This window comes from Onychostoma macrolepis, chromosome 16 (genome assembly GCF_012432095.1).
Source record: "Onychostoma macrolepis isolate SWU-2019 chromosome 16, ASM1243209v1, whole genome shotgun sequence".
NCBI classification, from domain to species: Eukaryota; Metazoa; Chordata; class Actinopteri; order Cypriniformes; family Cyprinidae; genus Onychostoma; species Onychostoma macrolepis.
Window position 1 is genome coordinate 6,998,687 of NC_081170.1, and position 26,546 is coordinate 7,025,232.

General features: G+C 36.3%; 1 protein-coding gene across 16 annotated transcripts in view; it reads left to right on the forward strand.

Annotated features, from left to right (window-relative positions):
- Window positions 1–26,546, forward strand: part of zfpm2a (zinc finger protein, FOG family member 2a) — a 239,909-nt gene that overhangs the window by 138,419 nt on the left and 74,944 nt on the right. For 15 of the 16 annotated variants that reach the window (XM_058747492.1, XM_058747498.1, XM_058747493.1 and 12 more), the window contains 2 exons: window positions 17,426–17,544; window positions 20,372–20,473. In XM_058747492.1, coding sequence (XP_058603475.1) covers window positions 17,426–17,544; window positions 20,372–20,473 — 221 coding nt within the window. The remainder of the gene's footprint in view (window positions 1–17,425; window positions 17,545–20,371; window positions 20,474–26,546) is intronic. The other variant, XM_058747502.1, reaches the window with a different exon arrangement.

A 26,546-nucleotide genomic window follows, 5' to 3' on the forward strand; every position in this document is an offset into this window, starting at 1 on the left:
CACCCGCACCAAACAATAGCCGCTTCAGCTTTAATGCACATATGTCATGCTAAGTGAATTTGTGGAGCAGATGGTCACGATAGCATGGCAGGTGCCTCGACAAATGTTTGCGTTTGCTGTGCTGCTATTTATATCGGCGCAAAACACAGCGGCACAAATATTTGAAAAGGCCATTGGGTGTTTTTTCAACATGCGTCACAATTATCAACGTGTCTTTTTTGTTCTTCCCAGCCCAAAACAAACAGATGGCAGTTATGGGTTCAGTGCTAACCGCCTTAGATTTCTGTGCAGATCTGAAAATACGCAGCGAAAAGATGGATGAAGGTCTTAAAGGAATAGTTCACCCAAAAATAAATATTCTGCCATCGTTTACTCATATCGTTCCAAACCAGCATGATGTTTTGTTTTTCCCGGGAAACACAAAACGAGATGTTTATGCTTTTCAATCTAATGAAAGCAAACGAGACTTCAAAACTGCCAAAAAAGCAATCGAAAATAATATAATAGTAGACTGTATGGCTTATGTGTTATATTCCAAGTCTTTTAACTGCAAAAATGACTTCTTAGGTTTTTATTAGACTTATTTTGACAAAAAAAGAAAAGAAAATTCTGTTCATTTACTCACCTTCATGTCATTCAAAACCAGTTTGACTTTCTTCTTTTATTTAATTTTTTAAAGAATGTTGTTAACCAGACGATTTTGGTTCTCACTTGATTTGTAATGTATTTTTTGTCCATAAAATGGAAATCAATGGGAAATGAAACTGTTGGGTTACCAGCATTGTTCAAAATATTTTCTTTCTATCTACAGAAGAAAGAAAGTCATATGGGTTTGGAATGACACGAGGGTGAGGAAATTTGGATGGTCGAGTGAAAAAATACACTTTCATTCTGGATATATTCATATAAAGCAGTGTTGCATCTTAAAATTTTTAGATGTCTTTTCTGGAAAATGAATATTTTTAGATAATTTAACAAAGTGTGCAAACAAAAATGAGACTTGAGCTAATGCAGATGGGTCTATTTTCTTAAAAAAAAAAAAATCATTTATGTCTGTTACTCACATGAAGGTATGAAATGGCTTTAGAAAACCTGAATATGATGTACAACTGCTTTTATTGGACTTTTGTGCTGCATTTTTGTGAAAATTTATGGAACTTGTCATTCTGTGGTCACTAAGAAAGGCAGTCATATGGGATTGGAATGACATTAGGGTTAGTAAATTATACCAGAATTTGAATTGTTGGATGAATTAACCCTTTAATGGTGCCACTGATTTAGCATATTTATCACAGTTACAATCGTCACAAGGGTTTGTTCCTTTTAACACATAGACTCTTCGAATCAGTCTGTGTATGTCAACATATTTAGCAATGACCTAGAATCCAGGAATTAAACATTCAAATAGCTGCAAACCGGCATTCCATTGTCTGCTTGTTGACAGCTTTTGAATTACATGCTTTAATGCTGGGCTTTCAGATAAACATCCCACCGTTCCCACAAAAAAAAAAAAAAAATGTCGCATACAAACTGTTAATCAGCGTTTGGCGACCAACACCTGCTTGTGTCCAGCGACTAGCAAAGTTTCTCATCTTTCTTTTCACATTTTCCTCTAATTATTCACCGAAGTCTGTTAAGTCACGGTGCCGTCCGAGGGGAGGGAGGGGGGCCCAGATGCAGATTATGCTCCTGAAGATGAGGGTCTAAAAGGGATTTAATGGTAGAATGGATTAGAGAAATCCTTGTAACAATGTTAAATAATTATAGTTCCAGCCGAGATCAAAGCAGCATTGATTGAACCCCTCAAGCCTTTAACACAGAGAGGAAAGAGGGAGAGAGAGAGAGAGAGAGAGAGAGAGTCTTGGAAAGCAAAGATTGGTAAACTCCTGCTCGGGCCGCAGCGGCGCTCACACATGTGGATTGGCGAGGAAGCTCGTGGATAAAAAGATGTATCCTTTAGGAGAGCTCCGTCTGGCTTTTGTCACTGGAGCTGGAGATCCATTTGAGAGGTCTGATAACGGCGCAGACGAACTCGTGAGGGAACGTTGTCAGAGGCGCTTGCGCTGATACCTAAGCGTTTTAAGACGACTTATAGACAGACCGGAATTTAATGTATGCAAAGCACCAAGTTTGAGCGGAGGCTTTCAGTCGGAGTTGTTTATTTCCCATGTAATCAAGAAATTTTGACATGCCTGGCTGCTGCTCATTTTCCGAGCGAGGGTGTCTCATTCGCTGCTCTCAGCCATCTTACCGCAGGCTTTCTCTGCTAGTCTCGCGCAGATAAGTGGTATTGTGCGAAATCAGATTGTCGTGACAATGCGGTACTGTAGAATTTGGTACTGAATGAGCCGAGTTATGTAGACGAGGTGGGTCGAAAAAAGGACTAAATAAGGTGGATGTGATTTCCGGTGGTGTTTGGCAACTGTTTTTTTCTCGGAGCTAAGATTTGGTACTTCACTGCCGCACAAACAGTGGCTGATTCTTGTACTGATGATATACTCAAGCAGAGATTAGCCCGAACTCTTCGCTCGTAGTCTTAAAGTGTCCAGATGCAAATTTCTCCACTGATCCGAGATCTTAAGAGGTTTAAGAGCAATGACTTCATGCTTGTTAGCAATGGAATCAATCTGAAAATGAACAGGCTAGAATAATGCTGCACTCTTTATTATCAAACTAAGATGGTTCTATTTCACCGTTCAGATATGAATATAGACCTCTGTTGTGTGCTGGGAAGTAATACGATTATCAGTTATCAGATTATATCACTCTTTATCTGTCTATAGATATCTCTGCAACAGAAATCTAAAAGCTAATGATACTATGAGAGATAATACTACGTAAGCTTTAAAGCTATGGCTCATAAGTGACTCTTATTTATTTTTAATTTGTGAAATTTTAATAACTAAAACCTTCAATATAAATGTATTAATTTTTGTAATATTTTTGAAAGAAGTCTCTTGCATCAAGGCTTGATTTATTTGTTCAAAAATAGAGTAATGTTATGAAAAAAACATTGGAAACTTTTTTTTTTTTTTTTTTTTTTGGAATATTATAAATGTGTCTACTGTCAATTTGATCAATTTAATAAATAAATAAATTGCTGAATAAAAGGATTAATTTCTTTAAAAAAACAACAGTAAAAATTGTTTACTGACCCCAAACTTTGAAAAGTAATGTGTATATAAATCAAAATTCTTCCAGAGATGCGTATAGACATATGAGCAGTTCCTAATTCATTAATGTAATCTTTTTCTAGAAGCGAAACTGTCTTTATTTATTACAATTGTTTTATTGTTATTTTTATAGTTAGATTTTTATGATCGATTTAATTTATAAAACAGATGACTCTATATTCTGATTGGGTGAGGCGCGTTCGAAAGCATTATAAAATAAAATCCGACAGTTAATTAGAAACTGCATGACTTATACATGCAGTCAGAATTCTCCGATCCAAAGCTTAGGCAGACCTGTTGACAGCTACATGGAATATGGGCGGAATAAAAGCAAGAGAAGGAGGGCAAACAGAGGGTGCGCTGTGAGAGGCATCCATATCAAAGCAAACGCCCCCCTTATTTAGGGGAGGAACAGAAAAAGCAAAATGCACATTCGCTATTCTTCCACAAACCCCAAAACACCTCCACTTCTACCAGTACAGTCGGACCATTCATGGAAAGCTTTATGACATCATCTCAGCAACAACAACATATAATAATAATAATAGTAATTATTATTATTATTATTATTATTATTACTGCTGTAGTTGTTGTTACTATTATTTTGTTATATAGAATTCCACATGAAACTTATAGTTTCTTGTATGTGTGTTGTGGTATTCAATTATGCTATTTTCATTGGCATATTAATCATCTTTTCAACAAACAAGTCAGCGTTAATTAAAGCAAAGCATGGATAAAGATGTGTGACTGGATCATCACTCTGTTTATCACCGCACACAGAGCCAGAGTCAAATAAATTCAGCCTGTGACAAGAATTTCAATGTCTGTCCTCTTTTCCATATCGTCTTCGTGAATGTGTGTGTGTGTTTGGAGAGAGGGAGAGAATGAGGAGTTGGGGAATGAGTGTGTTGTCATGGTAGCTCATCTTTTATAAAGGTTCTTGACTGGAGATGAATTGATTTGTGGTTGGAGAGACTCATCTGATTGTGAAATCTCCTGAATGATTTTTGTAGAGTTCGGCACAGATGAAAACTGTATTTAGATGTATAGTGTATCAATTGTGTATCAATATGCTTCTGTCAGAATGATGTTAATTCCTACAGATGCCATATTGATCTTTTGGGAGGGTTTTCTGCATTGGCAGTGGTTGGTAGTTTGGTATATCAGCAACAGGATATAATGTAATTTAATTTAATTTATGTATTTATTCATTTAAAAAGTAATACGTCACAAATGCTAACCCCTAAAAAATTAATTCATATTAATTATATATATATATATATATATATATATATATATATATATATATATATATATATATATATATATATATATATATATATATATATATATATATATATATATATATATATATATATATATAAAATTAAATAAAAAATACAAATATATTTTATTTTAATATTTACTCATAATTATATATATTAAATTAATAAATGCAATAATTTTAGGAAATGAACTGAGTATTATCTCTAAGCATTTAGTAAGCCAGTAAGTCTGTAACATAAATCAGTTATTTTATATTTCTTTTTTTTTATTGTTCATCATATTTTTATTGAAATTTTTAAAAAGTAATAATTTATTTGACCCCTAAAATAATCATAATAAATATTATGACAAATTGTAAATGACAAAAAATCTGCATGTTTTTTTTGTTTCAAAATTCAGAATTGTTTTAAATTATTAATTATCAGTGTTGTACCAGTGCCTGATTATTATTATTATTTTTAGAAGACTCTTAAAAGCGTGAAATGGACTTGTCATGACTTCATTTTCATGGCTCAGGTGATTGGCTCAAATTGGTTCTGCCAGCAGAACTGAGCGCCCGTGAGCAAAGATGGTAGATTTCAAATAGTGCGCATCCACAGGGTCCTGTGCCAGCCGAGCAGCTGCCATTGAAAGGAATGATAATGCTACCGGATAGATTCCTCCAGGTATTACAGAGCCGGAGGTTCAGACAGACAGAGCTGTACCGGGACTGCAACTCCAGCTGCGGAGGTTCAGGCATGTGTGGGCCGGCAGCTCTCTTCTTCTCTGACTTTATCAGCTCACACACTTGTGGGCGAGACGAGGGCGAGTCTCACCCTCTATACCTTAAACACAAGATCTCTGTGGTTTGAAGCACTCGGCTGCTCCTCTGTCCTCCGGCGTCGCTCTCTGCCAATCTGAAAGGCAAACAGACCTACACTGGAGCTGGTAAAATCACACACACACAAACACTTCGTTTCTGCTGTGTTAGCTTGAATCTAAATGCACTCAAACAGAATGTTGCACAGGAGCGAGATCTGTTCTCCAGGAAGACAGACAGAGGGAGAGAGAGGGAGAAAAAAAAAGAGAGAAATAGAAGCAGAGAAAGATGGAGAGAGAGAAACCAGAGTCAAAAACCGCCACATAACAATGCCGGAGAAAAATCAGAACATTTTCCAGCGAAAGATGGGCCATTTCCAAATCCTCGTGCCCTATCAGACAAATTAAAGTAAATCAAGCATGAAATGAAGCAGGAGAGCCCGGAGATAAGACTCCTTTAAGTCCTTTCCAGATTAGGATAGGGGAAGAGAGGTGCATCTGCTCTCTGCCAGCCGAGGAGGCTAGCTTCTCATTTCACAATAGCAGCCTGTGTATAGGATTACTTTCCCCTGTCACCGACACACACTAACACACACACACTCAGTCCAAACGTGTCCTTAATGCGTCGCTCACTAACTTGTTTTACACGTTTTGACAAGTGATCTATAAATGTACAGCAGCTGGTTGATCATGGAATTGTGTGACAACGTGCTAGGTGATGATTTAACCTATAGTTTCTAATAGTGTTCCTAAAGCTAAACTGGTAGAATGTGGTAAAAGCAATATGAAGGTCATGGGTTCGATTCCCAGGGAGCATGCATGTTGGTAATTTATTCCTTAAAGCATTAGATATAAATGGGTAGTTGAGAGGAAGTTCTTTTAGGAAGTTGACATGAGGTGCGATGTGATATGATCTGTCTTTAAAGTACTTTAAACAGGATTTTGATCATTCTTTTATAATTGTTCATGCAGTTTAATGGCCTCAGAATAATATAGAAATATGGAATACTTGCACTTTTGAAAATGCATTTGTCACAGCACAACAGGATTATTACACGAAAACAAAATATAAATATTTTTATTTTTAAATTAATATTTTCTCATTTCCATTTAATTTAATTTGAAAAACTAAAATAACTGAAACTATTAAGTAAAATTAATAAAAACTATATAGACATTTTTTTAAATATAATATAAATGGCAAAAAGTAAAACGCAACAAAATTACTGGAATCAAATAAAAATATTAAGTGAAATCAAGCAAAAAATCTAATCTAATTCAAAATATTAGCAAAAACGACATTGGTATATCAATGATACTAAATTAACACTGAAATCACAGGGCTGCAAAAATGCTCAAAAAGCAAATGCTGCTTCTACATGTAAGGGACAACGGGGTTAGTTCACCCAAAAATGAAAATTAGCCTGTGTTTTACTCACCCTCAAAGCATCCTAGATGTATATGACTTTCTTCTTTCAGACGAATCCAATCGGAGTTATATTAAAAATTGTCCTGGCCCCTCCAAGCCTTACAATGGTGTAAGCGGGAGCTATTTGTCAACAGTCCAGAAGACGTGAAATAAAGTGTGCGCATCCGTAATAAAACGTGCCTCACACGGCTTTGGGGGGAGAATAAAGGCCTCCTTTTGTAAGATAAATATCCATATTTCAAATGTAATAAACACTTTTTTTTCTCACTTGGACAAGCTGTCCAGGCGGATGCGCGCCTCTGAGATATGCAGGAGCAAAGGAAAACCAGTCTCCCCTTGGCTAATGTCGAAGTCCTCTGACATTTTCCTCGTTTTGTGCTTCTAATTCTTGTCTGGTGTTTTGTTCTCTCTCTGCGTTCGTCACTAATCACACAACGCCGACATCCTATGTCATCCGCCTGGATGGCTTCCGCGTACTAGTAGAGGTCTGCGTGGGACTGTTTTTTAAGTCCCGCTCCCGCGAGGTTATATCCCGCGCCCACCTGCTCCCGCGATATATTTACTCTTTGTTCACCCGCTGTCCGCTTTGAATAATTTTCTTCCCGACCCGACCGTTCCCGCTAAATTTAGATCTCGTTTCCAGAATCTCACATTTAAATTTCCTCTACTGAAAGAAAGACAGATAGGCTAACAAATAAAAGTGTAGTCTGCACAAAATTGTATTTGTTATTTTATTCGTCTTGTCAAGAGTCTTTTATTGACAGCAAAATGTTAAACGAATTTTGTGTCTTAATTCGTTTAACATTTTGCTGCCAACACAATATGGAAAAAAAGTGTCACAGAGAAAGTAAAAATCTACAAAAATTGTATTCCTTATTTTTATTCGTCTTGGCAGGATACAATTCGTTTAACCTTTACATCACAATAGGAACAAGTGTCGCAGAGGGAAACAAAATGTAGGTTGTACAAAAAAGGCCTGTACCGGTGCTTGAATAAAGCACAGATATGCTGTTCTGAAAAGACGTCGGGAACGGAATATTGTTAGACCGCCCGCTCCCGTTCAAACTGCGCCAGAGTTACCGACCGCAACCGCGTTTTATTCGGGAATTTAATACCGCGTCGCAAGAAATCTGGTCGGTTCCCGCGGGACAGCCGCGGGAATGCAGACCTCTACCGCGTACGACAGTCAGCGGAAGTGAGAAGAAAAGTGTTTATTAAGTTTGAAATATGGATATTTATCTTGCAAAAATGCATGGATTCGCTACAGGAGGCCTTTATTTTTCCCCCAGAGCCGTGTGAGGCACGTTTTATTACGGATGCGCGCACTTTATTTCACGTCTTCTGGACTGTTGACAAAAAGCACCCACTTACCCCATTGTAAGGCTTGGAGGGGCCAGGACAATTTTAACAATTTTACAATTTTTAATATAACTCCGATTGGATTCGTCTGAAAGAAGAAAGTCATATACACCTAGGATGCTTTGAGGGTGAGTAAAACACAGGCTAATTTTTATTTTTGGGTGAACTAACTCTTTAACTAAGGTTTTGAGACAAAAGTTTTACATCTTATATAATGTATGAAATATATATTTGTATAATTTTATCCTCCAAATTGAAATTACAATACCTGTCTGTTTTCTTTTGGGTGAACCAGTAAACAATGTAAAATGCTGTTGCTGGCGTTTTGTGACAACACACCCCACATTGTGTAAGGAGAAAACTTTATTTTTTAATCAATGTTCAAAGGACTTTTTTTGTAGCCAGACATTTGTGGTTTTTACAAACATAAAATTAAACCTACCATGAGAAATATCCTCTGAGTAAAAGCATTCTAGCATAAAGAAGGAAAGTTTATATCCATGTTATTTTTCAGATGCAGTTTCCCTCCACATCTATAATGGGCAGTTTCTTTTAAATATTATATTCTCGCCATAAAATTTTAGCACCAACATTAATTATGTAAGAGTTACTATATTACCATTTGAAATTATTCAAACACAAGCCTTCCTCTAGCGCTACCAACACAAAGGTCATTGGTTTGATTTCCAAGGAAACAAGCATAAAAATGCGAAAAATTTAAAATTAAAACACATATTTTGTTTTCAGAGTCATGGCTGATGTTTCTCCTCTTGACTTCTCCCTCATCAGGAGTTTGTTAGTTATTAAACGGCACAGCCGTGACCTTCTACGCCCCAGTGTCAGGTTTAGGCCTTCTATCACCCTCTATCTCCAGCCATTTAAAAACTCCTCCTGAAAGTGACTGATTTAACCTGCTTTTACGCCGTTTATATCAAAACCGGATGAGAGAGAGAAGGGGAGAGGGGGAAAAAAAAACTTAATCCATCTTATCTGTTGACTGTCAAACTGCTGGAGCTAAGACCTCCTCACAAAAGACAACTGGGTCAGGCAGGCAGGAGCGGCCGGATTTGTGCTGGAGGAAAGTTTGAAATGTGGTAATTGACTGGAGGGGCGGCTGCGGATAGAGCTAATGACCCGCTCGAGCCACTGGAGAAAAACAGCACCTGTAAATTCAGAGGAAAAACAAACATGCGGGAGATACGTGAGCTGTTGTGTGACCCGGGAGCTCGGTAGTTATTAACGCACCCGCAGATAAGCGGGTGTTTATTTGTGTCGTCTTGTGGAAGGGAAATTCATCCGAACGTTCTCCTTCAGATCATCGAGAACACAGCGAGATTCTTTCAGAGGGGCTGAAAGCAGCATTCCCATAATTCAAAGTATTTGTGAGCGTTTCCAGTGATTGCAGGCACTATTAGTCAGTCCATGCTGACAGGAGAAAGAGGAATTATATCCCACATGAGCACTGAGATTTGTAACACATCGCAGACTATCAAATTTGTTAGCTGGAGAAAGTCTCCTCTAGATTCAGATAGGGCATCTTCCTCAAGTTTACGTCTAATCTTTTGTGTCCTATCATTCAGAGTGACAGAAGGGAAAGAAGCTTTGGAGATTGTTGTCAGAATGACTTTGCTCAGGTTTTGATTGAAAAGAGCTTGAGGAAACTGGACGATCAAGGTTTAACTGGTTAGTTCCTGCTGGGAGATATGGTTACTACAGCATCTGGCTCTAAATGCATCTTTCTTCATTGGTGATCATTGAAAAGCAGCCATATATTCTGAGTCAATATATTTTTTAACAAAAACAAACAAATAAACAAATAATATATTTAATTATATTATATTGTAGTGGATGTTTTACTAGTGCTTTTTGTACTATAGTAGTGCCATGGTATTCTTTGAAGCACTGTGTAAATTCTATGGTATTTAATAATGATATGATAGTTCAGTACAGTACCATAATATTTGATCAGGGTCAAAACTCTACATATTGTCACATTTATTAGTGAAATGAGAGAAAAAATAAAATCTGGTGAGAACTATTACCATCCATTAAACTGTATTTTGTAGTTTGATTGATTGATTGATTGAAAGCACTATCATTCAAAGGCTTGGGGTCAGTGATATTTTTTTTTTTTTATTTCTGAAAGAAGCTCACCAAGACTGCATTTATTTAATCAAAAAAACTGTAAAAATTAATTAAAAATACTGTGAGAATTTAAAATTGTTAATTTATTTTATAATATAATTTATTCCTGTGGTGCAAAGCTGAATTTTCAGCATCATTACTCCAGTCTTCAGTGTCACATGATCCTTCAGTAATCATTCTAATATGCTGATTTGTGTTTAAGAAACATTTAATAATGTTGGAGACAATTATGCTGCTTAATATATATATTTTTTTATAATTTTTTTTTTTATACAAGATTCTTTTAAATGGATATATTTTGTGGCATTATAAATGTCTTCGTTTTCACTTTTGATTCATTTAATGCATTCTTGCTAAATAAAAGTATATATTTTTTTCTGAAATCTTACTGTCCCCAAACTTTTGAACAGTAGTATATATCAAGTTGAATTACCTTTTGATTCCATCACTACACCATTATAAATGCACAGTACTTTTTTTTTTTTTTTTATATATATAAGTGGAAGACAGACCGTATCTTCTTGCATAAATGATGCATGTTCTCAGAATAATCCAAAATTCCAGTCTCTTTTTGTAAGAGGTTAGTTTGTTAAGAGAGAGAGAGTATGTGTGTGAGAGAAAGAGAGAGAGCGAGCGAGCAAGGTAAAAAGGTCCTCGTGTGTTTTAAAACAAGTGTCTGCCGAGGAGATAATGGTAAAGCCGTGGGTTAAAAATGATGCATTTGCTTCTCTTCGAGCTGATAATGGGGGTTTGGAGGGGGGTGGAGGAAAGTTCATCGCTCTCTTATCGAAGCGCTCTGACATTTCTCCTTCAGCTGTAAAATTTCAGATCACATATCTCCTTCAGAGCTCCTGCACCTTTTGTGGAGTGATACAGAGCTCTCCATTTCTCTCCACGTGCCCCTCACAGTATGTTCATTTGCTTCATAAGCTGCTGTACATCTTGATATGTGACTCCTGCATTGTCATACATGGCTGATGGGCATTTGTACTTTGGAAAGCGACAAATTCATGACCTTTTTTTTAAACATTCATCTTGATCTGATCCAGATCATTTCTGAAGTGTGCATGTGTGAGGATGACTATTAAAAACAAGGACTGTGTGTTTTGGGGTAAAATGCTATTAAAGGTATAGCATGCAATTTCTGCACCAAAGGTTGGTTCTTTCTCTTCCCGTGCTGTGACGTTATACTTGTTGGTTCCTTAAAACTTATGTTTTCGTCTAGTTTTTGTCTATATATTAGAGGTGGGAGACGCAACCCCCTCCATCCCCCATCGTCCCTCCGTCACGGGGGGAAACAAACAGTTGCCGCGTGCAGCATCTTTTTGGAGCTATCAGAGGAAGATCTGTGCACACAAAAGGGACATTCATGGTTCTGCCAGGGATCTGTGGTGAGGGGGAGCGGACCCCGGAGAAGAGAGCGACAGATGATCTTATCTTGGGAGGAGTGGAGGGACGGGGGGATGGAGTTCTCTTCACTCATATCAACAGCTCCTCCGTGCCAAGATGGTGGCATTTCAGCGCTGGTTGATGAGAGAGCTTTTGGGCGTTTCGACCCGTGAGCTCTGCTGAGGACGCTTCATTACCACTACTAAACTGATCTTGCAGTTTCTGTTTCAGTGATACTCAACTGATGGGTTGTGACCCAAAAACTAGCCTCAGTTGCTTGTAGTAAAATGCAACTACCCTGCACAGATTAAACTAAGATGGTTTGATGGTCTTAGCTGGTTTTAACAGGTCTAGCGGGTCTCCCAGCCTGGTTTAGTTGGTTGACCAGCTGGTTTGTAATCAAAAGACATACCAACCTAACCAGACTTGGACAACAGGTAAGACCAGCAAACCAGCTTAGGTTTATAAGGTTATAATTATGCTTGAATAATTTATACTTATTATTCAAAATAATGTGTGATGTGATATTGTTTTCAATAATGTGCTAATCTGTTAACATCTCAAAAAATGCAAGGTAACTATATGATCATCTATAGTTAGGACAGCAAAGCAGACAACCATAAAAAACACTAGTGCTGTCAAACGATTAATTGCGATTATTCACGTTCAAAATAAACGGTTTTGTTTACATAATATATGTGTGTGTACTGTGTATATTTATTATGTGTATATATAAAAGCACACGCATACAGTGTATATATTTTGAAAATATTTACATGTATATATTTATATTCATATAATGTATATTATATATAAATATATATATTATATAAACAACATTTTTCTTAAATATATAGATGCATGTGTTTGTATTTATATATATATACATAATAAATATACACAGGACACATACATATTATGTGAACAAAAACTTTTATTTTGGATGCGATTAATCGCTTGACAGCACTAAAAAAAACCCTAAACATTCCTGCTGAGTTTAACAATGCTTTTTATTTTATTTTATTTTATTTTATTTTATTTTATTTTATTTTATTTTATTTTATTTTATTTTATTTTATTTTATTTTATTTTATTTTATTTTATTTTATTTTATTTTATTTTATTTTATTTTATTTTATTTTATTTTATTTTATTTTATTTTCAATTCTGGAAGTTTTGGAATGACACTTGATGTCTAAAATTAAATAATAATAAAATATAATCCCTAAATATAAACCATTTTATGTATTATAAAAATAAAGTAAAGAACCATACAAATCTTTCCTAGGTTTGACAACATTGTGTTGACAACAAGTACAAACTTGGTTTTCGGTTCCAATTTTGGCGTGGTACTTGATATCCTTGAAATATACTGTAAACCAGCTGATAAAAATGTAAACAATAAAATAAACGACCATAAAAATCTCAATATTCCTGCTGGGCTTAACAACATTTTTGTTTACTTTTTTTTTTTTTGGTACCAATTTTGGATTGACACTTGATGTCTAAAATTAAATAATATAAATAAAATCCTGAATATAAACCTTGCTTATGTATTATAAACAATAAAGTAAAGAACCATAAAACTATTTCCTGGGTTTGACAACTTTTTTGTTGACTTTTTTCGGTACAAAATTGGTTTTCGGTTCCGATTTTGGATTGGCACATGATATCCAGAATTAAATAATAATAACATAAAATCTGAAATATAAAATAAACGACTATAAAAATCTAAACATTCCTGCTGGTTTTAACATTTTTGTTAACAATCAATTTTTTTTTTTTTTTTTTTGCTACCAATTTTGGATTGACACTTGATGTCCAAAACTAAATAATAACACAATAAATATAAATTAGTTTGTGAAATATAAACTGAAATGAACTTATTTATGATCATTTTCATTAGCTTTACAATGAACTATCCTACCTCACTTTGTACATCAGGCTCTACAATCTAAATTTACGTATTAAATTATTTTGTACTGTATGTTTGACTCGTGGCAAATCTAGATAAAAAGTGCATACATGTCAGTAATGGAGGGGCAAAGCCAGCATTCATCGGCATCCGTGCCAGATCCAAGCAGATAATCTGCGACTGTACATCTTGATCTCGTAATCTATGGCAAGTCAACATCTAAACGCTTGTGGCAAACATGGCGACGGTGGCAGGCTGGCTCATTACGCACACAGAGCCGTATGTCGTCGTCTTGCCTCTCAGGCTCGTGTCGTATCGGTAACAGCTGGGGCAAGCCAGCTGGGACGTGAGGTTTCGAGACGTGGCTTGGAACGCTCGGTGGACGACTGGCATGTTTGTACTTAACCAGCGTTAGGACTTCAGATGTCCTTGTGCCGCACGCCTTCCTCGTTCACCCCAGCATGGGATGCACGGAAGACTTCAGCGAAAGTGTCAAGCCAGGCTAAAGAGAAACTTTAGCGATCATGGCGAAAGGCCACGAGGTCTTATCAGAGTAGGAACAGAGCACATCAAGCGGTGGTGGGCTAGCATAGATTTAGCTTGCCTGTGATGTGGACCAGCTGCGCTCCAGCGCTTAATTATTTCCCTTTAATGAGGTTCCCCACCTTCCAACAGGCTGGCGGGAATGCGACAGGCTTCAGAGAGACCCCCCGCCTCCCAAATTCTCCCACTATCTCTGCTGAGCTCCATAACGGGCAATGAAGGCATTAATGCTGGAACAGGAAATGAGGAAAATAATTCTTCTAATGTACAGTGTATTCACATGCAGTATTTCACACTCAAATACTCTGGAAATACCCTGGTATTTTGATATTTACCATAGGACTGAATGATTACAGTATTCGTTTACCGTGGTCTTTATTAGCAGTGTGATTCAGTAAATAATGTTTTGAGGCTAATACCGATAACTGATCACTAGGAGTCATCTGTTTGTCTGTAGTTATTTGTCAAATATTCAATTTTTGCTACATGTTTACATGCATTAAGGCATATGCTGAAGCAAAATTCACTATATTGTGAAAATTATGTAACCTAAATAACCATTTTGTGAAGTGCCATCATGTATTGATATATAAATACTATGAATATACAGTATATCGGTATCTGTTGATATTGGCTATTTTTCAAACTGTATATTATAAATCTGTGATGCCTAAACTGAATTAGTTTTAAGGGCAAAATAGTATACTTTTTTTTTTCTTTCATTATCTGTAATTTATTGCTTATGATCATAATTTTAACATGGTGCATCCCTAAAAACGTTTTGTTTTATTTTCTGTCAAAAATCATATTAGTAAAAATCATAATATTACCATAACACTTTTTTCAATATGTCTTGGTAATACTGTGGTACTTTTTGTAACACTTTGCAATAAGGTCCCATTAGGTTACGTTAGTTAGTGCATTAATTAACATTAACTAACAATGAGCAATACATTTGTTATAGTATTTATTTATTTTTTATCTTTAGGTTAATAATAAAAATGCCACTATTGATTGTTAGTTAATGTCAGCTCAGGTCTATTAATTAATATTAACAGATAGAACTTTAGATTTTCTTTTAGCCTAGTAAATGCTTTAGAACAATTTGCATTGTTAGTTCATTTAGCTAATGTTACCTTATTGTTAATTGTTATCTTTTTAAATTCTCATTTGCTCTTGCTGAAGTGTCTAACATGCATTGTTGTGATGTTTAGCAAATGTCTGGGAATCGCAGTACTGAGATGTTCATTCAGTCGCAGGGGAATTTCCATACAAGCAGACTGGCGTGTTAGTGTGTCACAGATACGCAGCTGATATCTGTAGTGAGAAACACAGCTGAATAGGTCATTTTAAAGTTCAATCAGCACTGTACTGCTTTCAGCCCACAAAGACCATGCTGAATATCATCTACCAACCAGCTTTTATTTAGCACAGGTCACGGAACATGCTGTACTACAGAAACACCTTTATGTTGTGTTCAGAGCGTTGCAGACACTGACTGACTACAGTCAAAATCACAAATGATGTCTCTTTATTGTCTCTGTTCCCAGAAAGAGAACAAACGGTGGTCTCCTGCTTCTCAGATGTTTCTCCTGAGAGTGTCTTCTCTAGAATTTCAGAAGAGATTTTCTCAACAATGTTTCAAACCAATAGTCTACAATCCAAAAGTCTGAGATCTCAACATGAACTTAAGCATTTCTCATCAGATTCTCTCAAGACCAAATAATCCACACTCTTAAAAATAAAGCTTCCAAATCCCATAGAAGAACCATTTTTTCTTGGTGTGAAGAACATTTTATTTATCTAAAGAAACTTTTTCCACTTAAAAATAAAGGTTCCAAAAGGTGATGCCAAAGAAGAACAGTTTTCTGTGAACAGTTCTTAAAAGAACCATTGTGGAGAACATTTTAATCATCTGAAGAACCTTTTTTACTATAAAGAACCTCTGTTCTTAAGAGTGTGGGCCATACATATTCATTTTAGAGCTGGACTCTTTCAGTAATTCTCATTTGTGTAACAAAGAAACATCTGAGCTTTGCAAACAATTCACGTAAATATTTTCAGCGTGGTACAGATTCTCAGTCCCCACCTCATTTTAAAGAGCTTTGCTGTTGTTATGAGTGCTGTGACACAGCTGAACAGGACGCTGGCGGGAAGATAAAGCAGATAGCACTCGAGCTCCGAGGGATAAATCTCCCTCAGTCGCAGGTCGGCCCCAAAAAGCTCTCGACATTGCCATGAAAACCCGCCGGAAGTCTGCTCTTGAGATCCTCGTGACAAGAGCCCCCTAGCCCTCGAGAGACAAGAGTCATGACCAGGCAGTCTATTATAATAACTGTTTGATTAATCACTGTCCTAAAAAAGCACACAAAATCTAACTGATTAGATAGCGGCGCTCGGGGAACTCGCGGGGCTAGCTGTGCTATCCCATGACACGGTTAATTAACTCTGAGCTCAGCGCGCCACTAACAAGAGGCCTCGGCCCCCTTCCTGGAAAAACAGAAATAGAGCCCACGCTGCCAGCCGGTAAGCCTGTAACATCTCAGCGAGGTTTTATCAGAGAGCGAAAGACGCTCTTTCAAGAGGAGTTAGCATCCCAGCGGTTTGATACGCTCCATCTGATCGCCATCAGCTCTGAGAACAGGTGCTGGAGTCTGTATCAAATACTGCACTCACTCGATAGAAGAGGCAGGAAAACATGCTATGATCCTCAAATCATGGTTTTTATGAAACAGAAATTCGGTGATCATCACTAATGTAGTTAAATACCTACAATATTACTGTTATGTTAATGAGCTACATTATTTGGCAGAAAAATTGTTAATGTGATTGTTATTCATAAATGTAGTGAGTTGTTTTTTTTTTTTTTTTTTGCGAATGTCCTGCTGCTAGTGTTTTAGGTGGCTTCTAGGTTGTTGCTTACCCGTTTACATTAGAAGAAGAGCCAAGAATTATTAATGTATTTATTTCCAATTTCTTATTTATTTATGTGTTAGTTAGTTTTATGTTAGGTCTTTTTTGTATGTCAGTTTTTTTTTTTTATAAATTAGCGGGGGGTTTTTAAAAAACATTTTTTAAGAACTTAGTTTCCATTTCTTACATGTAATGCTTAATTTCGTCTCGGTCACATTGGTATATACACACACACACACACACACACAGAGTGTATATATATATATATATAGTATTTATTTTTTTATTTTATTTTTTTTAATATATTGAATTTGATATTTTTTTTAATAGACAGAGTGTGTTTTTTGCTGTGTAGACTCGACACAAATAATATAGGCATCAAAAATTTTGATACTCGCCTTAAATATATTTACAATCAGCTTGAATCATTTATTGTGTGACATTGACTGACTGCCCTGTTCTGTCTCACAGGAGAGCTGGACCTGTTCAACAAAGATGGAGAACGACGGATTCACAGCCGCCAGCATCTTCCTGTAGGAACCACATGGGGGCCTTTCGAGGGAAAAATTGAGCTAAACACAGATGCTCAGGTACATTATCTCAAGTTAAATGTTGATGAGGGTTAAGGATGAAGGATGCAATTTATGCTCTACTTAAAGAAAATTACACCAAATTAAATTAATTGGTTTGTTAAAACAGAAGGATCTGTCATTGGCTGAACCGATGGCATTGGTTTGGGAAGATTTTAGAAACTTGGAAATAGCTTTTTGTAATCCTGCTCGGAATTACACTCTTCACCTTTAGCAGAGTCTCACTGTTTATTAATCAGTACATGAAGCTGTTTGTTGTAAAGGGGTGAAGCTTATTTTCCTTGAAGTCCATCATTTGCATATTAACATATGAAAAAGATTACTCAACATAAACAGATGTTAATTGTGTTACATATAGATCATAACCCAGTGCTACTTACATTCCAGCATCAAACTGACCTCAAAATGACCTCCTTTCATCTGCACATTTTATTACTAAACTCTTGACTGATATTACATCTACTAGATTTGATGTTGCTATCGCTGATTCTTCCAGTTAGGCTCAAGCTGTCATTACAATCCTTCAGCCGTTAAAGAAAGAGCAAAAAAAGAGGAAAGTGTTGACCTAACTACACAGGCGGAAAGAGGAATCCTTTAGGATTTAACATTCCATTTTGAATGTGGATTAATTAAGCAATAGTTATTAAAAATTGTAACGAATCTCATATTTATCCTGTTAAGAAACGTAAGGAAAAGTCTGCGAGGAGTTTGGACTCTAAGGCCCCATTCTGTGGGATTACTCTAACTTATAACTTTATTAATTTTTTTTCTCATTATTTTGAGCTGTTTTTTTCCCCTTTTCGTTTTCTTTTTTTCTGTACTGCCCCTTGAAAGCACGCACACATTTGAATATCTTTTTGTTTAATTTAATCAAATATTGCCTACAGTATATTTGAAGAGACAGTACACCTGAAGGGGAAAATTCTGTTTTTTAAATTTCTCATTTTGTGTTTCACTGTACAAATAACATAGAGGTTTGGAATTGCATACTGTAAGTGTGTGTAAATATGGATTAATTTTCAATTTTGGGTGCATTATTCCTTTACAATCAAAGAGAACAAAACATTGTAAGCAATTATGTATAAAACCAAACATTGTGTGATGTTTCACAGGGTTAATAAATGTAATGTCAGAGAGGAGCATGAAAAACCTTGTAGTTGAATTAGGCGTCTTTGGAAAGCAAGCTCTATCTTCATGAATGTTGACCCTTTAGAGGTGGTTAAACACTCTGTTGAATTTCTAATTCACCCGTGTCACCCTCTTTAGTGTCTGATCTGAGAAAGGCAGAATCGGCTGATATAAGATGTATGATATGGACTGAATCTAAAGTGGTGTCTTTTTGACTGCTGGTTTATGGATTTGAATGTGATTGGCTAAATTGAAGAATGACGTCTACATATGTCAAAGTTAGTAGACTGAATGTAGTCAGCATGCTGAGGCAGGTCGCCATTGGTTCAGATGATTGGATGGGCCAATCACATTATATTTTAGTGCTGCGTTCTTGTCATTCACTATGATTACATGTTTAAGACTTCTAAAAAAAATTAATTGGAAAACCTATTATTATTAGTTACTATTATTAATTATTCTTCATCTCAAATTAAATATGGTGTCTTTCCTAACCAAGGTCAGCTGTATTGTGATTGAATGGTTAATTACAGAAAGAAAGAGAAATGTCTTGATGAATATTCATGTAAACATGTCTTAAAGGTATAGTCTATCCAAAAATTAATAAAGCTGGTAAACAAACAGCTTTCGGTTCTCATTGACTTGCATTGTATTTTTTGTACATACAGTGGAAGTCAATGGGAACAAAACAGTTTAGTTACTAACATTCTTCAAAATATATTCTTTTGCATTTCACGGGAGAAAGTAAGTCAAACAGGTTTGGAATAATATGAGGTTGAGTAAATAATAACAGAACTTTTATTTTTAGGTCGACTATTCCTTTAAGTGAAAAGAAACTAATGGGAATCGGATCCATGCGTTAGGTCTTAAACTGATGGCAGCCTAACCTATATATCGAGATATATATATTCTTATCATGAAATCATATTGTCAAATAAGATTTTGGTCATATTGCTAACTCCCAGTTAATAACCTTTTGTGCAATAGAAAGGTTCCACATTAGATAGTAATGGAACCATTGATGCCAATATTTTTTTTAAGAGTGTGCATGTGAATGAAAGTAAATAAAAATTAAAGATCTTGTGTGTCCGTCTCATATATGTTGAAGTAGGACAGGCATTTTGGGGGCATCCAGCATTTAGAACTGATAGATGTCGCCCTCCTGGGGTGAGCAGGTGAGAGAGATCTTGGCATCTGCGGGGCAGAGATAGGGTCACATGATGAGGGCTTATCGGTGCACATCTGATGTACGGAGAAGTCAGTGGAAACCAGAGGGCTTCTGGGAGTTTACGATGCCACGCTCTGCCGTGTTTACACATGAAACTCCTCAGATGCCCCAGTCTGGATGCCATCCATCTTCGTTCCATTCAAACGATTCATCCAAATGATTCACGACTCAGTGAGTCGTCTCTCTCTATGATCGCAGTTATTGATTTAACACTCTGGAGCGGATCTTCCAAAGCTGTTTGAACAGTGAATCGTACCTAGCGTGAAAGTGGACACTCTTTTTATATCATATTTCCTACACCAGGTCAGAAATAATTGAGGAATTGAAATGATTGAAGAGGTGAATAAAATCGCGAGACAGGCTGCTTTAACAGAGTCATTCTTTAAAATGTGACCAAAATGACTTGCAAATTGATTGAAGATACATTGTGGTGTCAGTGGCTGATGGATATTTGAACTGCTGTGTCTACAGAGCGCTTCCTCTCAGCGTCTGAGTGATAGTCGCCAGAGCTCTCTCCTCTCCTGCCGATCAATCAGGCCATTAGAGCTCAATTACCCAGCAGCCCCTGCGCAGGTGAGCGACGAGCCCGTCCACCCCCACCAAATTAACACAAATTAATAATGACACTCAGACATAAATGTCTGCCATCTGGGGGCCGGGCGGCCGGTGTGGGTCGAAGCTATTGAGTAGCAGGTGTCTTCATCACAGTAATTACTGGGCCTGGACTCAACCCTGACTGCGGCCTGTGGCTCTGCGCCTCTCTCGCTGCCCAGTGTCCATTTTAAGTGTTAATAATTGATTTGGAAACAACCTAATAATGAACTGCAGATTTACGGGCCCCTTCCAAGATGGCAGTTAGTTAAGTATGGCTTTTAGTTCAATGTTCATCTAATGAATGAGCATTTCTCTAATTAAAAAGCTTTAAGTAGCGGTGATAAGCAGGATCTTTGTCCTCTATTTTTTTTCTGTCTTTTCTAAATTTACTGACAGCCTTGTCGAAGGATGACTTTTATGATTTTGAGTGACTTCTGAGTAAATATCAGGATTGTGCAAAATTCATAATTTAAGAATTTGTTCCCTTTAATTGAAGAATGATTTTGAATTGAATTGACCACATCCAACACAAAGTTTAATTGGAATATTTAAAGTAGAATGATTTTGCTGCTATTTGCAGATTGTATGATATGTAAAAAAAAAAAAAAAAAACTACTGTATTGCAGTTAAATGAATTTATTAGTTTCAGCTCATTTTTATTCTACAATTTGCTGCTACCTCAATTGAAATGAAATCGGAAAGGCATTCTCAATTCATTTCTGAATGTTGCACAACCCTTGTAAATATTGCGTGAAGAGTTTGTAGATTTCAGCAGTTTTGTGTCTCGTTTGTCATCATTACAGTTTTGTTTTGTTTTTTTTCATTGTAGATTGAAAAAAAAAAACATGAGTTGACCATTAGTTAATATGTTAAAAGGACACCCACAGGAAAGAACATTCTCAAATAAAAGTCTTTTTATCTCATTTGTTTCTCCCAGAAGTGAGACTAAATTGAGTGCAAAAGCTCTTCAGATGTTTCTCCTGAGAAAAAGACCATAGACTTTCAGAAGACATCTTAATCTGTTTTTATTCATCCCAAGAAATTGTAGGAGAAACATCTGAAATGAAGAGAACTCTGGAGTCTCTTGAGCTACGAAAGAGCATCCTCTGAGCAATCCAGATTCCTATGTGGAGGTTTCATGAGCCAGCATGAGCGTTAAACCAGCAGTCAAACTCTTTTGGTGCATGTAGCTTGTGTTTGTATTTGTGGAGTGTCCACAGCGGCAGAAATGACGTGCTATTGTCTTCATTTGCACCCATCAGAGGATGAACCAGTGTCAGCTGGGCTCCTGGATTGTTTTTATGCTGTAATTCCTCATGAACCAGTGTATCGAATGAGCGGGAGGAATAATTCCAGCCATCATTGGGCTTTATCTCCTCCTCTTTGCTGTCCTCTTCCTCCTCCTATAGGTTTATTGTTCGTCCCAAACTTGAACAAGTGGCAGTGGATTTTTTTCATGCTGAAATTATATTTTTCTTCTTGTCATTACTTCATTAATCAAGAGCCGGGCCTTTGGAAAAATGTTTTGTTTTGGTGGCTGCAATCTATTTTGTGGGAGTGGGTGCGTGTGTTTGAAAGGGAGAGAGTGTGTGTGTGTGTGTGTGTGTGTGTATGTGTGTTGTTAATCTGTGCCTGTGGCAGGTTTCCCCTCCGAAACGCAGCGCTAAGCAGCGGTATCGCATGCCTATTGTTGTAGCCTCTGTCATAGCAAGGAGCGCCTGATGCAGGCCTGCACTGCTCTGATAAGAAAAGAGGATTCAACATGGCTGGAAAGACGAATCAGTGGGACTTGAGAGTGGAGCGCGCACATACGCACACAGACAAACATCATCCTCGTGTTGGCACATGCATAACCAATTATTTACACTTACATCTAATTATATATGCAAGTGGGGTTTATTTGCTCTTAAGCAAGAGAACTCGCACAACTGTATATTTGGCACGTCGTGCTCCTATAGATCTTATTTACATCTGAGGCTATATTTATCAGAGAGAATATCTCCCCGTTTGTAATGTCGCCCGCTCGTGAGCTTTAACGGATTTTAATTCCTTGTTGGACACAAAAATTATTTTGGCAACCCAAATGTGGCTTTATCTAATGAAATAATAGGCCTGAAGTTTAGGCGGGGAACCAATTTGCGATTGCATGCATCAATTACTTTGCTGGGCTTTAACAAGTCACTAGACCGCTGACGTCTCGGACTGCTGAAATGAAAATGGCTCTGCTTTTAGCGTCTGACTGAGGGTGAGTGGGAAAAGTGACAGGGCATGTAAAATTAACACGCAACTACATTTTATGAAGAAAGTATGTGTTTGTTTGTGCAAAAAAGCCCACATTCAAGTCTCTGTGATGCCCTGTTTGCTATATTTGGCACAGTGTAAATCGATGGGGTTTTATTGTCCACCAGGCAAACAATCTTAAGATTGCATCGAAAATAATAACAGTATAGGACAAACTAGACACTGAAGTTTAATAATTAGAGTCAAGGGTTTGTGGGTCAGTAAGTTTTTTTTAGTTTTTTTTAAGGAACAAATACTTTTGTTCAGCAAAGATGCATTAAGGTGATCAAAATGTATAATGTTACAAAAGTTTTTGAACAATTTTCAAAGAAATGCTGTTCTTTTGAACTTTATATTCATCAAGAATCCTGAAAAATAAATAAATAAAAACAAACAAATCTGGATCATAGTTTCCACAAAACATTAGGTTACACACCTGTTTTTAACATAAAAATGTTTCTTGAGCAGCAAATCAGCATATTAGAATGATTTCTGAAGGATCATGTGATACTGAAGACTGGAGTAATGATGCTGAAAATTCAGCATATATATATATAATATATATAATATAGAAAAACAGTTCATGTAAATTGTAATAATATTTCACAATATTACTGTTTTAATGTATAGATGAGCAAATAAATGCAGGTTTGGTGAGCATAAGACACTTCTTTCAAAAATATAAAAGAATTTTACCAATTCAGATTTTTGAATGGTCGTCTAAACCTATTTTGAGCAATAGAAGTAGTTTAGAATCACTCAAATGCATCTCAAGTTCAGAATATAGTTTTTATAAACTGAAATCATAATGATTCTAGACTGACAGAACTTCATTTGAGAAGTTTGATGCACCTTTTTCCATCAACATCAGGTTTGCTATCTCCTCTGTCATCCTAGGTAGTTCATATTAGCAATTTCAGAAATCATAAATTCAAATGTGCAATCAGCTGATTTTGGTCATAATAGGAAGACACTTTTTTTTTTTTTTTTTTTTCATTTTCCAGCAAATCAACCAATTAAAGAGCAATGCATGCACATTAGATGGGTGATTCTTTCGGAAATCTTTCAGATAGTTTGACAGAGAATGATGGGAAATGTAGTTGTGAACCGAGTCAATGAATAGTATTTTCTTTCTTGCAAAATAGGACACTCAACAACTTCAATTTGGACCAATACCAATTAGTATTCACCATGTTTCTTTAAATGACATGAACCCAACTCAGAAAGTTGGTGCTCATAGAAAATTCAGAGTGTCCTGCTGGTAATTATGATGATGTTGTGACGTTCATGTGCACTCATTTCCCAAATACAATCATTGCGACATGACTTGAAGGCAGCTTTAAAGAGAAATTCAAACATTATGCCCTTTAACATCAACATGAAACGATGTTCACGACCCATCATACTTCTGTAATGTCTCATATTTCTAAATGAAACTATAGAGTAGGGAATTTTATTCATCAGGAATTGGATTGTGAAAATTGGTCTCTATATGACAGATGGTTGGAGGACAAGGGTTGAAATATTACATTTTGAAATAAGTTTACAAAGACAAACGTTCTTCTCTTTTGAAATAAGTACAAGACCATATTTGTGTATTAAAAAAGTAAATTAGGCCAATTTTGACTCTAATGTCTCTTTATTGAGTCGTTTGTGAGTCATATTTATTTGAATAGATCTTGTTAATAAATATAAAGCTTGCTAACTAAGCATCGGGGGTTATTATACCCTGGAGTAAAGACACAGGAGGTCCAGCATTCATGTCTTTGATTCAGCAGCTTTACCAATTACATGCTCTGCTGCTGCGTTTCAAGATGCTAGAATTCAACATAAAGTACATTCTCATATTCAAATCACCGTGTTCATAATGACAGATGATGGAAACGAGTCAAATCTGCAGTCCAAGGTGATGTGTTCTTTGTGTCGTCCTTAATAGCTGTGTGCATTTTTAAATGACTATGGGTCAAAATCCAATCAATTAATAGATTAGCAAATGTTTTTCAAGTGCGAGTGAAATAGGAAATAAACAAAAAATGATTTGTTTTTGTGTGACAGCATGCCTAAATATAAAATCTGCCATATAGGCTTTCACTGAGCTATTGCTTTTGTACTTTGATATGTTATCAGTGATGATAGCCTAAAAAGCTCGGAATAAACACAATCAGGATATTACTTTGAAGAATGTTTACTTCACTAATTATTAAATGCCAGATATTTTATCTAGATATGACTGAAGGTCCTGTGCTAGATGAGGACGTTGAGTTCTGTTATTTGCTGTGAATTCAGGATGAACATACTTTTTATGATGTAAAGAGATATGAAATTTTATAATCAATAGATTTTTGGGGGATTTAGTAAGTTGTATTGAAATGTTTGGTCAAGGTTCAAGTATCAAGAGTGTGATGAAATTAAACTAAGCAGACGTATCATAATACTGAATCACAAAATTCTGCAGAAAGCAAATAGTCATTCATAAAGATTTGCACATCTCTCACCACATAAATGAACATTTATCAGATATTTTGGCTAAATTGATAATGATTGATGTAATCTAATGTAGTCCAACTTCATGACTTAAAGCACTTTTTTTTTTATCTGAACAAAACATTTTTATATATGCATATCTGAATTATTTTCCCCATAATTCTACTAGATTGCCCCACGATCAGCACAGAAAATGTGATAAAATTGCACAGATTTCATGTGGCTCAGCTGCATATGGAAGTTTTTATATTTATTTATGTTCTGTTAGTAGAAAAATATTTACTGAGTATCAGATATTTTGGCTAACTGAATAAGGCTTTAAGCGTTAATAATACTTTCATAATAAATTATATTTTTGGACTAAAGCCATATAATTAGTAGAATTAGTGTATTGTTAGCTTACCTGATGAAACAGTGTATATCTAAATTGTTTATGCATTATTTCACGAATTTTCCTACAAATACAGAACAGAAAATGTGCTTAAAATATGACAAAATTTTACAGAAATTCACAGATCTCCATAGATTTAGACATACCATGAAAAAACTGGAACTGTCCGGTAAATTTAAAATTGGGGAAATAATAAATTGACTTTTTTTTTTTTTTTTCTTCTTTTTTTTTTTTTTGAGTGTATTCGTAATGTCTATATACATTTTCAGTAAACCATTTCAGTAATTATGAATGACTAAAAAATGTATGGAAAAATACTGGAAATTCATTGGTCAGAAGGTGTTGGAACCCTGTTCTAGATTCATGTTTGACGCCCATTTTTCCGTCTGAGCTCACACTGCTAATGAAACTATTGTAACACACAGTGGGACAAGTGATGCCTGAGGGGATACAGGGGACCTGAGGTCACGACCTCACGGCAGAGGGGTGTTTGGGATTTATTCTTCCTCCCTCTCTCTCTCTCTCTCTCTCTCTCTCTCTCTCTCTCTCTCTATCTTGGAGGGATCCTCTCAGCCCGTCTCCAGCTCTCTGACAGGAAACGGGGGGTGTGTGTTCTCTCCTCACAGCGCCAGAGGCTGCCGGGGCCACAGATGACTAGAGCTGAGATAATACATGCTCAACTTGATCTACAAGTGAACCTGACATTTCCCCCTTCTCCTCTTCATCACTGCATGTCCCAAACAGGCAAACAGATATGGAGGGAAAGCGATAAGCGGCCACCGCTTTGTGACTGAAGTGATGGCTACATAGTTTAGCACAATCAGGGCGAAGACACCGTTAAACGCTGCATCACAATTCATGGTGTCAAGTTTGTGAATGATACATCCACATAGACGC